The sequence below is a fragment of the Sturnira hondurensis genome, unplaced genomic scaffold, assembly GCF_014824575.4.
Source record: "Sturnira hondurensis isolate 20B ecotype Veracruz unplaced genomic scaffold, ASM1482457v3 Scaffold0002597, whole genome shotgun sequence".
In the NCBI taxonomy this organism is placed as follows: domain Eukaryota; kingdom Metazoa; phylum Chordata; class Mammalia; order Chiroptera; family Phyllostomidae; genus Sturnira; species Sturnira hondurensis.
Genome location: NW_028075228.1, coordinates 2,667,361 through 2,683,494, shown reverse-complemented (window position 1 = coordinate 2,683,494; position 16,134 = coordinate 2,667,361). Strand labels below are relative to the sequence as shown.

The 16,134-nt window shown below is 49.4% G+C and overlaps 1 protein-coding gene across 4 annotated transcripts in view; it reads right to left on the bottom strand.

The window, feature by feature from the left end:
• Positions 1–293: 293 nt before the first annotated feature.
• Positions 294–16,134, bottom strand: part of FBXO31 (F-box protein 31) — a 34,612-nt gene continuing 18,771 nt past the window's right edge. For 3 of the 4 annotated variants that reach the window (XM_037040226.1, XM_037040227.1, XM_037040229.1), the window contains 7 exons: positions 13,881–13,957; positions 11,770–11,937; positions 11,099–11,173; positions 7,077–7,186; positions 6,352–6,505; positions 4,913–5,232; positions 294–2,651 (listed from right to left, as the gene is read on the bottom strand). In XM_037040226.1, the coding sequence (XP_036896121.1) occupies positions 2,429–2,651; positions 4,913–5,232; positions 6,352–6,505; positions 7,077–7,186; positions 11,099–11,173; positions 11,770–11,937; positions 13,881–13,957 (1,127 nt within the window). In that variant the 3' untranslated portion in view covers positions 294–2,428. Of the gene's footprint in view, positions 2,652–4,912; positions 5,233–6,351; positions 6,506–7,076; positions 7,187–11,098; positions 11,174–11,769; positions 11,938–13,115; positions 13,199–13,880; positions 13,958–16,134 lie in introns of those variants that run through there. The other variant, XM_037040228.1, reaches the window with a different exon arrangement.

The window sequence follows — 16,134 nt, the reverse complement described above, 5'->3', positions numbered from 1 at the left end:
CAGGGAAAGCCAGCTGGTGTTGGACCCCTGCACACTCACCTGCTAAACCGGATGCAAAAGACACACTGGAGTGGGAGAACATATACTCTGGACGACAGCTGCTGGCCCTGCCTGGTGTCACTGCAGGCCACTGCCAGATGGACAAGCCCCACAGGCTTTAGGGCTTCACCTCACACTAGAGACAGGGCTGATGTGAGCACAGCCAACAGCCTAAAACCGAGGGTTATTTTACTCATTATTAGTAGAAACCAGGTATAGACCCAAACACCAGAGGCGGGTTACATCATTCCAGCTTGAGATTGGTTTATAATCGGAAGTGCTCATCTTCCGTCCATGTGCGCTTTACAATGCTTAGGGGAGGCCTCAGATGGAGAAGTCCTTCAGAGCAAGCTTGATGCTCTGGGCAAAATAGGCATTTTCTTGATTTTATTTAAAGAATGGTAAAACTTTGAGAACAAGAGCCAGCATGTCCAGTTGTCCTTCATCTTCATTTTCCCCAAAGCTTCATGGCCACAGCTATCACGTGCAGTAAACGGCTGGCCACGCTGGGCACAAGAGAAACACCTCATAGTGCAAGACGGGAACAGTGATACTTGTAGGCTCAGTCCTGAAAAAGATGTGGAAACTGGACTTCACTGCAGGACCTGCTAGAAGGACCTGGAAGGTGAGCCCTGGGTACGCATCTCTGGTGAGATCTGACTGACAGTGCTGGGAGGCTGACCCCCACAGCTGCCCAGGGGGAACCTCATCTTCTCCACTTGTCTCTCCAGGTCTCCACAGAACCTCCTGGGAGGGCCCGTATGCCACTCAGGGAATGTGTCCCAGAGCCTGTCAATTGTGACACTGGGAAGCAAAAGAAGGTCAAAGTTGCCAAATGAACTGAAGTTAGGGCAGTGGAGATTTTTTTTTATTAAAAAAAAAAGGGCCAGTCAAGGAGAAACTGGGAAAATAGAGGACACATTTCATGAAACACCTTAAGTTGGTCTCTGTATGAAGGGGCCGCGAAGCTGCCCCCTTCCCCGGGGATCCTCACACTCAATACAGCCCAGCCAGCAAGGACAAGCAAGGAAGAGAGGACAAAACTCCGCCCTGCCGCCCACAAAGCGCCCCCCTGGGCAGGTGGTGTGGAGATGGACCTCTGCAGGCCACAGGGAGAGCTGAAACATTCTTGGAGGCCAGCACGCATTTAGGGACCCATTCTTCAGGAGATACTGAGATCAGCATGGACCTCAGGGGGGGTCCCCAAATGTAGTTGTCAACCCAATATGGGCACAGTGCCAGTAGAAGAGTCAGCACTCAGGGTCTCCATGAAGGAGGGTCCTGGTCCCCAAAGTGCACCCCGATGCCCACAGTGACTTTTCTAGAAAGCTGCCCTCTCAGCTGTGAAGGGGCTGCATAGGCCTCTCGCGCAGCCACTTCTGACACTTGAACACTTCCCAGAACAACGCCAGTGCACACTGTGCAGACAGAGTAACTGCAGGGTCGTAAGAAGACACAGCTCTGACCCAGTTCTGGGACACGTGGCTGAGTTTGCAGTTCTAACAGCAGAGAGTGTGTGTGTGTCGGGAGGGGGGGACTGTGCACAGTGAGTACCGACTAGAACTGGCTGCAGGGAAGGTTCTAAACCTGGAGAGAGGCCACGGCAAGCACATGGGTGCTGCCTGGGGGACCCAGGGTGCTGTTCGCAAGGCCTCCAAGCTGCTCAAAGGCCTGCAGTGACCTCCTCTAGTGACCTACCTCTAGCCCATTCCCCTGATTCAGAAACTGAGATGGGGGTGAAATGCTTTTGTCCAAAATCCAAGTAAGTCTATAGAGAAATGGGAACTCACAAAAAAGTGAAAAAAATATAAAAGAAAAAAAGAGACAACAAAACAAAACAGAAATAAAGCAAAAAAAGGAGAAATGGGAATTCAGTCCTCAGTCCCGAGACTGACATCCCCAATTCACTAGGGCTCTCTTTCCACAAACACTGCCTCTCCCTTCCTGCCCAGGCTACACAGAAGTTCACCTCGCCAAGGCCCTCACAGGCCCACAGCCACTTCCATTTGCTTCCTGCAGAGCAAAAGGTACGGCTGGCACACCCCACACACTGGACCCCTAAACCAAGAGACTGAGTTATGGCATGAACTTCCCTGAAGGAGGATTTGTTATCCCTAGAAAACCGTCAGTGAGCCAAAGACAAACCCGATTTCTCCAATTCTTTTGTTGTTGTTGTTGTTATAAGACATGCTCAGCTCAGCTTTCCCACGAGCTACTGACAAATGTGCAGGCCTACGTTGCACACGCTATAAAAAGTATTTCAGGTGGCTGAGCCAAGATGCCCCAAGAAGGTGGGTGTTCTGGTCGGAAGGTTGAATCTCAAAAGTGCATGCTGCTGCTCTTCCCAGGTCTTGGGGTTTGGAGCTGCCCCCAGCAGAGAGAGGGGCTGTCAGGAGGTCAGGGACTGAATGTTCTTGAGCATCTCCTCGAAGGCCTGTGGGGATGGCGCGTCCGCATTCCGGAAGGTGGCCTGGACTCTGCTGTACAGGCTGAAGGATTTCAGCTCCAGCCAGATGAACCCAAAGCGGTCCTCGTCGAACAGGATGAAGACCCCAGGGGTGCGCTCAGGGCTGGTGAAACCATGGTCAGCAATGAGGCCTGTACCGTAGAAACTGAACAAGAAAGAGGAAAAGCACAAGGGAGAGAAGAGTAAGAGGAGCTTCAAGGCGCTGTGCTGGCCCAAGTCGAGAACCGGCCATGCTGGAGCACTCCAAAGCCTTTCCTCCCATTCAAGCCACTTTTCGCTCTTTGTAAGCAAGAAGCTAAGAAGCAGCCGGCACCCCGAGAGAGCCTATCCTCATGGGGCCCTGAGCACCACTCAGAGTCCAGCACACAGAGCCATGGTAGCAGAGGGGTGGGGCTCTGGGGGTGTGGGGGACGGACGTTCACTCACGGAGCATGTGAGAGGGCATGCTGAGCTCCCCCATACGGCTGGGCTCACCCCACCAGCCACTGATTCCTACCACCTCGCACAGCTATGGGAGGAGGGTCTCAGGCAGCCCCACCTCAGAATCTGTCCCAAAGCATGTTTTCATCATGCAGGCCTGGGTTACAAAAATCTTAATTTCCAGGGTAGTTACGTCAACATATGAACACTTCAAATATAATCAATAAAGACTTATTGGCACACAAATGGCATTAATTCACAAAGTAGAACTTTCAAATTTTGAGATCTAAGTCAGGCTGAAATGCATTTGTCCTTCTTATAAAGAACTCGGTGCTTCTGCTCAAGATGAGAAGTCAGAGGCTGGCCTGAATCTCCCAGCAAGTGGAATGGCACCTGAGACCCCCCACCTCCTCCTGCCACACTGAGGCTCTGCTGGGTGGGAGAGGGGAGAGCAGCCTGTGCTGCTCAGGAAAATAGTCAGGAAAATTAGGTTCAGGAAAATAGTCAACACTACCCTAACAGATCTGCATGGTGACAGATGGTTACTAGACTTATTTTGGTGATCAGAGTGTAAGGAATATAGATGTCGAATCACCATGCTATACACCTGAACCTAATATAATATTGAATGTCAACTATAGTTTTAAAATTTTTAAAACTTGACAAAAAATTTACATCAGATGAAATTATATTGGAATGCTATTTGCATGTCTCCCTCTGGAAAAGCTAAATTCAGTCACTTGTATCACAATTGTATAACGAAAGAAGAAAACGAAGAAAACGAAATAATGTTCTGCCAAGCCCACTAGATACCTAAACCGCCTTCAGGGAGCTTGGCGTGCGGTGCGCACTGTTAGTCTGTCCATAAACAGCCGCTCAGACCACTGTGGGCACGCGGCACAGCAGTCGGCACAGCAGTCGGCCCAGCAGTCGGCCCAGCAGTCGGCCCAGAGACAAAGGGAAACAGACTTGCATATAACTTGAAAAAGGTGGCGAGTCCGCTGTAATGCCAGGTAGCTGACAGACTATTCCCTCAAAATATCCACTAAGGCAACTACATGGAACTTCCTGTGCTAATGGAATGTCCTCGACCTGCATGTGCAATATGGTAGCCATCAGCCACACGCTGAGCTCTTGGGGCCAGTGCAACTGAGGACCTTTTTAATTTTACTGATGTTAGCGAAAGTTAAGTAGCCCAAAGTATAGGGAACTGGGGCGAGGGTCTCGTAATCCATCTGCCAGAGAATGGCCTGAATGGCAGGGCTGGGACTGAGTGGATGAAAACAGAGACCCAAGACAAAATTGTAACAATAGCAAGTCAGGTGAGGAGCTGGCAGCCTGGGGGAGGTCTTGTCCCAGGAGCAGGGATCCTGACCTCTGCACACAGGGGAGCAGCAATGCCAGCCCCTTACCACATGTTGTCTGGGCTGGGAGTCACTTTGGTGGCCAATTAGGAGCTGGCCAAAAGTAGCCGAGGAGGGCAGAAAAATCACAGAAATGAGGAAGGAAGGAAGAGAAGAAATCACAGGAAGAAATAATATTATCTGACGTCCAAACTACCTCCATTAAGAGATGAATGGCAAACCCACAAACAGGCCTTACCAGCAAGGACATCCAGGTGAACTCCAAGCAGGCTTTCTACATGGACAGGTGTGGGCTGAGGGAGAGTCCTCCTCCTCACTGTCTGCTTCAATGCTACCTGACATCCTGCCTCATATCCCTTTCACCTTAGTAACTACGTGACACGAGGGATTCTGGGAGGAGGCTTCACACGTGGCAATTCTAATAAGCCCAGTCCGAGGCTCGCGGAAGGGGTGTGACAGCTGACTGTTCAGCCCAGGAAACAGTGCCATCTGTTTGGGTCTGCGCTGGGGCTTGGACCCAGCTGCCAGAGGCTCCCATTCCAGGGCAGGAAGCCCCCACACCAGCCTGTCAGAGCACAGGCCCACCCTGAAGCCCAGTCTTCGCTCACCATCGCGTCCTTACCACATCCTGCAGGTTCGGGGGTAGTCCTCGTTCCTTGAGGTCACACCCACAGGCAGAACAAACTGGACAGGCTGCTCCTTCAAAGCTGCAGCCCCTCTGTCCCCAGGCTCCCAGACCTTCTCAGTGGGTGGCCTGGCACCCTCGTTGTCCTCTGTCCTGTCTTCTTGCTGCTGCTGCTCCTGGCGGACCTGCTCGTGAACCTCCAGGACAATGCGGGAGAGCTCGTTGAAGTTGCAGAGGTTCTCGACATTAGGCAGCTGGATGCGGTGCATGAGGTCAATCTCTACCGTTTGCTGCCCCGCAGGAATATTGGGGTCACCCTGCGGAGTGAGTGGGTGGCAGTGAGCAAGGCTCCGAGGCCGGCAGAGACACATCCAGCCTAGGTCCCACCTCTGGCCAGAAGAGCTCACTCTAAAAATATTTTAGAAGCCCTTAAAATTAGCACATAGAGCAGGTCCCCCCATCTGTAAAGGGGTCTTTGAGGCTAGAAAATGACAGCATCTACTAGGGACGTGCTAAGGGTCCACAGGCACAATGGCTTATCTGCACTCAAAGACTTCAGGTGGGAACTAGCCTGTGATAGTTGAAGAGACAGAGGTTTGGAGAACTTCACCCCTTCCCAGGGCCAGGCAGAGGGCAGCAGGCCCGAGAGGCCAGCCCATACACGTCTGCCCAGAACACAGAAGCTCCTAAGCATGAACTCCAGGAGATCTCCCAGGCCCTGCAGTTCTACAGGAGTCCTGGGGCACGCCAAGATCCCCCCAGGAGAGCCCCAGCATGCCAGGGACAAAGCTCTGGGTCCAGGCTCTTGTTCAATAGGAGCTTTCCCCAAAGCAGAGGGACCTCGGAGGACACAGGCTCAAGAGCAGCACTGTATGAGGGCTAGGAAATGGTGCTGCTTCTTCAGGATGCTTTACTGCATCTGCCAGAAACTCACCCCAACAAACTATGCACATGACAGGTGAGCACAGCGTGAATGGCGGCGCTGGAGGGGGCAACACAGGGCCGACTCTGCTCAAGGACCTTCCAGCTGCTTTCTCAAGCTGCTGAGGCCAGAACAGGCAGTGAGGCCTGTGTGCTACCAAAGGGGGTCTCCAATGGGGAGGTCCTTGGGGTCACCCGAGGAGCTTGTGCAGCCCTTACCTAGCCCCCTACCCATTAAATGAGAACCTGTAGGGTGGAGCAAGGGCATCAATGTTTTCTCAACTTCTTCAAGTATCTCAGTAAGGAAAAGAAGAAGTGCTCACCATCCCAAGGCCCCAGTTGGGTGAGTCCAGGTGGGGCATCAGGATCTGCACTCCCAACCAGCTCCCTGGGGAAGCGATGATACAGTCTGGGCCCTACTGAGGAGCCAGGGTGCAGCCTGAGTCACAGTATACCAAGGCTGGCCCGAGAAATCCACACAGGGCTGGACCTGGCCTGGCAGCCCCAAGACTTACTGTGATCTTCGTGGCCCTGGCATGCTTCCCGTGGAAGCTGAGCATGACAATCTCTAGGCCGTGGCTGCCATAGGTGCCTTTGAAGAGGCCTGGCTTGATAAGGTCATCTGGGTGGCTGGGCGGGAGGTAGATGCGGCGGTAGGTCAGGCAGTTGCTGTGGGGGAATGGGTGGTGTGAGAGTCGCACGGAGCTGCCGCAGTGCAGAGCCCACACCTCCCTGCCCCGCCACGGGCAAGGCAGGTAGCCTAGCACCGCCAGGTCAGTGGGGAGCAGGGGCACCCCACGTTCCTGAGCCATGCATGCTCACCCACCCACATGTGCAGGGCACCCTCACACCTTCTCTGATCCCAACAAGGCTTAACAGAGGTTCACATGTCCCTGCCAGGCGCCCCAAGGCCGCTGGACTGGAACTTACAGTGGAGGGAAGGGAATGACACTCCTGATCTGTCACCCTGGGGCAAGAATCCAAAACTGTGCAGGGGACACAGCAAAGAGGTAAACAGATGCTGCAGGGACAGGGCCAAGGGATAGAGAGATGGGAAAGCAGGCCTCCCAGGGTGGAGGTGGGAAAACAACCCCAAGGGTTAGGTACACACAGCAGGGCAATTAGCGCATCCTGCTGGTGGATGCTGATGATAAATAAGACAGAAAACTTATGGGGGGCAGGCGAGAGGGTGGGCATGGGGACTGTGCCCACGGTACCCACAGAGGGAGGCTGCACGTACTCATACTGACTGGTATAGATGAACTTCATCAGGATGAGCTCCTGCATGTGCTCATGGAAAATGTCCTCCAGCGTCCGCCCCCACTCTTCCCTCAGCCACGTCCGGAACTCCTTCCAAGGGAACAAAGGTCATGAAAACCACCACGACACAGGGGCACTCACTGTCATGCCGAGTGGACAAAGCAACATTTTTACAGTTGTGGGTGATGCTGCGGGCACACCTAGGACAAAGGAATCCACCTGGGTGGGCACATGAAGACGGGGCTGAGCAGGAGAATGGGAATCTACCATATGTTTGCTCTCCCAGCACCTGGCCTCCCCTCCTGTGGAGGCATGCCACTGGTGAAAAATGAGGGGCTCTGGTCCCTGCTTTCCCAGAACACTCAAGCCCAGACTTCAGGGGAAGAAGCAGGGACATGAGGTCCCTTCAGGTGAGGCTGGAGCCATAGTCCATGTCTGGAGATCCCAGAGAAGAGCCACATGAACCTCACTTCGTGCCCACCCAGAAAACAACAGGGATCTACACGGAGCTGGCTTGGCACTGCACAGCACCTGAGCCTAGCTCTCAGTCTTCTGGGAGAACAGCAGGCACAGCAGGACTCTGTCGCTAAATCCCGTGCTGGGTGAGCTGGCCAGAGCTGCTTCCTGCAGCTGCCCATGAGGACCATGAGAGATTCAGCTGGAGTCAAGAGACTGGGTGGATTTTCCTTTCTCAAATGTGTCTTTATAGTTATGCTGTATGTTCAGTGAGTATATGCACCAAAAGGGAGCTTTTATAAGTACTGAGTCCCCAAAGCTCAGTAATTCATTATGGAATCAAACACTGAAGGATGTTTAGTGCTTAATTGCTTGACTCTGCACATTTAACTTAATCCAGAGAACTGACTTCCTAGCTCAATATAGTGTTTCTAATGATTATATAGAATTAGCTCTATAAACAGAAGCAAAAGCTATTTACCAAAACAACAAAAGAGCTACAATCTGTCAACTGCTTTAATATGTTACTGGCCCAAATCTGGCAAAGAACAAAAACTACTACAGTGACTGAACAAAACTGTTACAACTACAAAGTCAATATGTAAAATCAACTGAATTTTTATATACTAGCAGCACGAAATTGTCAAATAAAAAATTTAAATCCTGTTTACAATAGCCTAAAACAAAACAAAGCAAAACCACAGGACTTGGGAATAAGTATTACAAAATATATGCAGGACCTCCACTCTGAAAACCCCAAGATTGCTGAGAGAAAGTAAATAGGCCTAATAATAGTCAGAGGTCTCTACGGACTGAAAGACTCAGCACTGAGTCAGCAATTCTATACAAACTGACCTACAGATTCAATGTCAATCAACCCCACCAGGCTAGCCTTTCTGTAGAAACTGACAAGCTGATTCTGAAATTCATAGGGAAATGAAAAGAACCTAAACATCCAAAGCAGTCTTGCAAAAGAATAAAGCTGAAGGACCCACACTAGGTCAGCTAGTTTTTAACAAAGCTGACCTAGCCACCTGGTGGGGAAGGGAAAGTCTATTCCACACATGGTACTCCAACAACTGGACATGCATATGGAGAAAAAGAACCATGATCCCCACCTCATGCCACACACAAAAAATAATTTGAGTTACAGACCTAAACATAATGTGAAGCTACCAAGCTTCAGAGAGAGAGAGATTCTCTGTCACTTGAAAATAGGCAAAGATTTTTAGAACACAAAAAACAATAACCATAAAACAATTTTAAAAATTATACTTCACTAAAATCAAAAGCTTCCACTTAATGGCTCAATTCATGGAAGGAAGGCCCTTAAAAATCAAATAGACAAATAACAGATAAAATGGAAGCAAATGAATGTAATGAACAAGGATTTCAATGTTGCCATGATGAATAATCAGACTCTAGCTAAATGCCAAAGAGAAGATGGCTTGTGAACAGTCATAATCTTGTTTACTTTGCATGAAAAGGTCAAAGTCATTATATCAGCCAGACCCAATTACTCAGAATAACTTTTAAACACATATGTTTATTACAAAATCATCTTATAAGGTATATATACGTAAGGACAAACACCAGGGCCCAGATCCTATGAGACAAGAGCCAGAGTAGTATTTATCTGGGGCTCACTCACCCTGTGCTAGCACCACACAATCAGTCCAAACCTGCACAAACGGCCTAGATGTGCGCTAACATTTTCCCTGTTCTGCAGAGGCTCAGAACTTACAGAAGGAGAGAAACCTTCCCGAAGCCACCCAGCTAGTGAGTGACAGAAAAGAAGCTAGCCCAAGTCCATATGCTAACTGGTTTTGCCTCTAGCAAGGCCAATAGGAGAGCCAACAGGAGTGTGGGAGCTGGGCTCACCGCCCTGGAGGACCATCTGTACACAAGGACCATCAAACTGACAACACGTAACAAGAATGTGGAACACCTTCAGCGCGTTTGCCTGGCAATCCCACTTCTGCATGATGCAAAATCCACATAAAGCTTAGACAGAGTTCAGATAGTGGGATGACAGCAATGACACTTGGCATTCTCCTGGTGTGACAACCTTTTCAACCCTCCAGAATCACTTGGGTGCACAGGTCATCATATCCTCTATTTCAAAGATAAGGACTGAGGCTCCCAGAGGGTAAGTCACTCAAGCACACGTGGTCAAGAGGGTAACAGGAGAAACATGAACATTTGAGACAAACCCCAAGCCACCTACAGGAGAATGTTTACATCCAATTACATCACAGTAAGATGACGGAATGCTATGCTGGATGAAAAATAAATCTTATGAAGGGTTCTAATGAGACTGGAAAATACCTCTGGAGTAACAAGATTACAAAATCCAGCTGAGAGAGTAAAACCGTAATTCCATCAGAAATGCCAAAAAACATAAAGAGAGGCTGAAAATAGGCTTAGACGACTCCTAGGTAGGGCTGTGCCAGCACTTTCCCCTTCAGATTCTGCTGATTTCGTATTTGATGATAATAAGGCATCATTTTAGTAACTGGGTACTTACTTACCCACCTCTGCTCCTCCCTGCAGCCCCCAGGATTCAAGAAGGCCTGGAGTGGACGTGGCGGTGGCTGGGCCTTGGCCATCATTCATGAAGACAAGCCAGGCAGTGTCTGCACTGGGGAGGCAGAGTCTGGGGCAGCCTGAGGACTACACTACTCCTCACAGAACAGCCTGAACTTGGCCTTCAAAGGTGCACAGAGCTGGCAGCAATCCTGGGCCTAGAGTTTGCATGCAAGCAAGTGGGAAAGTTGTCAAGCCCCGTGGATGCAGTTTATGACATTACAGGGCCAGCTTCTGGTACCAATGAAGTGTGGAGCCCACGCGAAGGGCTAGGCAGGACTACTCACTGGTTCCTCATGAGCAGGATGCTAAAGGGACCAACCCTGAGCCACCATGAGCTACCAGAGACTCAAAAACTGCCTGAGAAATGTATACCCGACAAGTAGATAAAAGCTATAATGAGTCTACTATAAGTAGACTCATTAAGTTTTTCTTAAGAAATAAAAATATTTTGAAATGGCAATACGACTTATCCTCAGAAACCTACAACTCAAAGACAAAGTAAAATTACTCATGTAAACAAAAGAAAGCACAAAAACTCCTGGTATAGCTGACACACAGGTTTACCCACCATGAGGCCTGGTTTGAAAATCTCAATCACCAGGTCCACCTGTGGGGAAAACAGGGCAGCTCTGAGAACAGCGCTCTGGTCTCCCTGCAACTCAGCTCCAAGAAGAAACATGCCCGGCACATCGCTTCGACAAAGCGGGGAAGGAGAACCACCTAGTGAAAACTATTTCCTTTTGGTCACATTCTGAGGGTGGGCGGGGAAACAAAAACCTATGCTGTGTACACACATCCACATGAGGCCGTTTCTGACAAAAGGGTCAGACCCGCTTTCTGCGCCAACAACATGAGGATGAACCATGGGAGAGGGCCCTCATGCTGGTGGCATGCTGATGGTGTCAAACCATTCAGCCTCACGTCTGCTCCCCGTGCACAGAAGGGGTGTGGGCTCACCTCTTGCCTCCCACCAGACATCCTGTGGTGGTCCGTCTGGTTACACTTGGTGGAGAACTCGTCCTTCTTCACAATCTTCAGCATCCATGACAAAGCAGCGAGGGGAACACATCAGTCATGCCACCTCAATCAAACAATGAGCCCCTCCTCCCCGACGCACCCCACTCATCCGCAGGAGCCGGGATGCATACCAACTGTGACCAGTCCAGAGAAGGGAGCTCAGAACCACCCTGAGCAAGCACTTCCTTCTGGAGGAATGGTGCACCCAAGAGAGAGGTATTTGTGCTTTTTTAAGGGGACTTTTAGAGCAGGAAAGAGGGACTATCATTTCATAGTCTTAGAGGTTTTATAAAAAGAACAGTGAGGAACGGTGTGGTTGGAAACAACAAATGGTTTTAACTGGATACTGAATGCAGAACTAGTGGAGGGGTCCAGCTAGTGATCCTTTGGGGAGCTACACCACAGCACCATCGCATAAATAATACACAGAATGGATGGGGGGTAGTAACACAGAGCCCTGTTTCCCCTGATCTGTATGGACACAGGCTTGTAGCTATGGACACCACTGAAAACTCAGCTGGCCCCAGGATGGGGAAGACCAGAGGAGACCTCGCCCTCGCCCTCACCTGCATGTGGCTGCCGTGTCTAAGGGAGCCTGAGCACACACTCACCTGGATGTGGCCATTGTGGGGCCCTCTGTGGCCGTACATGCACTCCACCGTGGGTGATTTCCTGTCCGTAAGGTGGATTCTAAACAAGGGCTTGAATCGCATTGGGTCATCCACATGAGGGTCGTGGGGAGGCAGGTACATCCAACCAATAATGAACAAGCCATCCACCTGTGGTGAGGAGAAAGGTCGCATGTCCACGTGAGGGTATGTGAGGCACTGAGGCAGAGGGCCTCACCCGAGGCTGTCCACAATGACCACCCACGTCTCCACACCCCAGGCCCACGGAGAACCTCAGGGCCAACGGGCATCGAGATGCCCCTGATCTGTCACAGTGGGATAAGCACAGCCCCACCACCAAGTGCTTGTTAACTAGAGAGTAGTTATCTAGTGAACTATAGTCAATGTGACTATAGTTAATACCAGTCGACTGATCACTGAAATTTACTGAGAACAGAACTTGAATGTGTGATGATGCATACATGAATTAACTAGATAGTGGGACCGTGAAGTATGCTTTTATAAATCTTACAATTTTGTCAATACTTCAATAAACCTGAAAAAAATAATTTTTTAGATAGAAAAAAAGTTGTTAGACCTGAATCTAGGAAAGCCTTTAAGAGAGAACTCCAGGATCTAAAGTGGAGGATGGGGGCAGCTAAATGACATGAGAAAGAAGCGGAACAATCCAGAAAGTGATACCCAATAAGTAGGGCAACTGACCTGAGGAAAAAATGGGGGTGCTGCTTTCAACAGCAGAGTCATGAGGCAAAACACACAAATACAATGTCAGGCCTGGTTTAGGTCCCAATCTGAACGGACCAGCTATAAAAAAGGCAGTTGTGAGACAATCAGGGAACCTCACATAGGGACTGGGTCTCAGGTAACATCAAGGAATTACTGCTACTTTTGGAAGGTAGAACTGGTGGATATGTAGGAAAACACCCGCATTTTTAGAGATCCACAATGAAGTACGAACAGATGAAATGACACAGGCCTGGGATTTGCTTGAAACTTCCTGAAAACAGAACACCAAGAGGCAGAGACAGAGGCCACGAACTTGGCGCACTATTGACAGCTGCTGAATCCAGGCGGTGGGCACTGGCAATTCACTCTACCATTCCCGCTATTCTTGTGTGTTTGAAACAGTGAGTGACAGAAAGTGGCAGAGCTCAGATCAAAGGACACGCAGTCCCACACACATGCTTATTAGCACAAAGGCGCCACATTCTCAGTGGAGGGACAGGGACAACCCTATTTGAAATGACCCAGCAGTCACTCCTGCCTTCCCAGGAGAGCCTAGATCCACAACTTCTAGCTCTAGCAACAGGAGGAGAGAATTTACTCACTTTTGCGGCTGACCGGTCTGAGATGAGAGCCGGTTGCCATGGTTCAGTCATGGGATACATTTATCACCCTCCCCAACTAAAAGGAAAAAAATATGCCCATGCTGGGAACCATTGGGTTGTCCATGAAAGAATAATTTAAGAGCCAGGCTTTTCTCCAGTGATATTAACCTGGCTGGTGTAGCTCAGTGGATTGAGCACAGGCCTGCGAACCAGAGGAGCAGGGTTCGATTCCCAGTCAGGGCACATGCCTGGGTTGCAGGCCGGTTCCCTGCAGGCCAACTCCCAGCAGGGAATGCACGAAAGGCAACCATACATTGATGTTTCTCTCCTTCTCCTCTAAAGATAAATAAATAAATAAAATCTTTAAAAAAAAAAAAAAAGAGCCAGGCTTTTCTCCAGTGATATTAAATTAAATGTAACATATGTAAAGTGTGTTTCTGAATGAATGCTGCCACCAAATACAAAGATTATAAACTAATACTTATTCCTGTCCAAACCCCACCTGGTGAGCAAAATATACAGAGTGACAGTAACCCGAGTCACTAGGTGGCCCATTTGGACCAGGCTCAGAAAAGCCACACTGAGGCTGCCCTGTGAAGCAGACTTACTGCTGTTACAAGATGTGGAGCCGGTCTCCTGGACTGGGCTTCCGGCATGAGCCAATGAGAAGGAAAGCAGGGGCAGAACACCAGCGTTCCCCAGGGGGCCCTAGTGCTTGGCCCTGCTGACTTCACAAGAATCCACAGGCGAGGCTCTCAGACTTACCACCACATTCAGCAGTCCTCCGTAGGGCCCGATATCTGGCTGCCACAGTCCCAAGATGTGTCTGTATCTGTGGAGCACTACAGGGAGAGAGAGAGCAGGTCTTCGTTTTAGAGCCAGCCAGTCCTCACTTTTAAGTACATCAGAGGAAAGAGCAGGAGGAGGAAGACAGAACTATGAAGAAACGACAAAGGCTTGCAACAGAGCCTTGTAAGTAAATGTGGATTTAAGCAAAACTTACCTACAAAAGTTTCTAAAGAATTCTAAGAATGAAGATGTCTTTGAAAAGCATAAGTAAATGGACAATGGGGTCCTTTTGAAACCCAGCCTCAACGTGAGCAGCTCCAGTGACAGGGAACTGCTGTCTTGTAAGATGCGGACTGAGCGCCGTTATGAAGTGGTGAGCCTCCTGTCCATTTATACAGCTGAGGAAGCGTGGGATTCCTTTAAGAGGTGGGGCAGAGTCCACAATATCATGGGACTGGATATTAAGAATTCAGCTGGATCATCTCACCATTTTAAAAGCACCACACTTCCATCTTATTTCCAAAGCAACACACACATTCACTGAAGACAACTGGAGAGAAAGAAACCCAGTGCCAACCTGAAACCCTACCACATCAATGATGAGCTGCAGAAAACGTTTTGGAAAATGTCCTTCCCTTCAGTTTCCTCTGCCTTTGCACATGCACTTGTTGGGTGAGTAAGTCAATGAATTAGTGGGCAACCAACTTACACAAGACCCTGACTGCTGGGGGAGTAGGGCCTGGGGTCTCTGTGCAGGCAGAGTGTGCTGGTTAACTTCACACACCAACTGGAAGGGACCACAGGGTGCCCAGACATTGGTAAAACATTTTTCTGGATGTGCCTGTGAGGGTGTTTCTGGCTGAGGCTGACATTAACATTGGCAAAACCAACTGCTCTCCCCAGTGTAGGGGGCCTCGTCCAATCAGATGGAGGCCCCAGGCAGAAGGAGGCTGATCTCCCACTAATAGGAGGGAGCCACTCCTGCCTGGCTGCAAGAGCTGAGATATGTTTTCTCTAACCTTGAACTCTAAATGTGGGCTCTCCCTGACTACAGTAGGAGGCTAACTCCTGCAAACGAGGGAATTTCCTCTTGCCTGACAACCTTTAGCTGGAGACTGGGTAAAACAGTGACTTGTTCACTTCCTCACTGTGTGGTGAGTGACCTTCTACCAAATATCTCGCATCCACTAGAGCGATGTGGAGAACTGCCAGGGTTCTAGGTCAGAACCTCAAAACCCAGAGCCCTAGAGTTAGTTATTTTTAAGTTCAAAATGAGCTTCAACAGTCACTATCAATTTGCACACAGGGGCATGTGTTAGACATGTCGTAAGGACAATACATCCCCTATGATGCTTCCAACTTCTTATAGACATGAATTATCAAGAATACAAAGCAACGTATGGCCCAATATTGAGAAAAATAAACAAAAGTGACACTGCAAAAACTGCTAATAATCTGAGGTCACAACACCCCTAAGAGCCAGACTCTGCATCCTCAGACGATGCTGACTTGCTTTTCCCCAGGACAGCGTTGTGCACTCTAGACTGTTGATCCTCTGTTCCCACAGAACATGGCCCAGAGGCTTTTAAGAGACCAGGGGACACAAGTTCTCAAAAGCTCCAGGAATAGCATGAATGGATGAGGAAGAAAGTGCAAGGTCCCAGGCACCTCACAAGCCAATCGTCACAGCAGACTTTTCTGGGAAGTCTGGCTAACGGCAGAGAAGAAATTCTAAGCTGCACTCCATGAGAACATTCTAGGGGCACTGGAATACCAAACACCAGAGCACAGAGGTTTGAAACTGGGGTTGAAATGACTTCTCTTTTTTCACACATGTAATTTTTTTCTCCTTACAGTCATGGAGATAACAGACCACTTAGTTTAAATATGTCCACAGAGAAATGCAACCAATGCTTACATTATATTTTCACATATTTTCTGGATCTTCCAAGTTTTCTACAAGGACTGCTACATTTTTATACCTACACTCAAACCTTAGAGAGGACAGCAGTCTCCAATTAGAGCAAGTCTCTTCTAAGCTGCCAGCTACCCGCAGCTGGGGAACATCCAATACGTGGCTACAGTGCAGATGCTCTGCAAGTTGTGAAAACTCTGGACTCAAGACACATCCTTACAAGCTGCAGAAAGTTTCTGACCAGCCAGCCCTTGGGAACAAAAAGAACACACCCCTGACACAGCCCTAGGCACTTCCTAGGTCCCAGTCACTGAG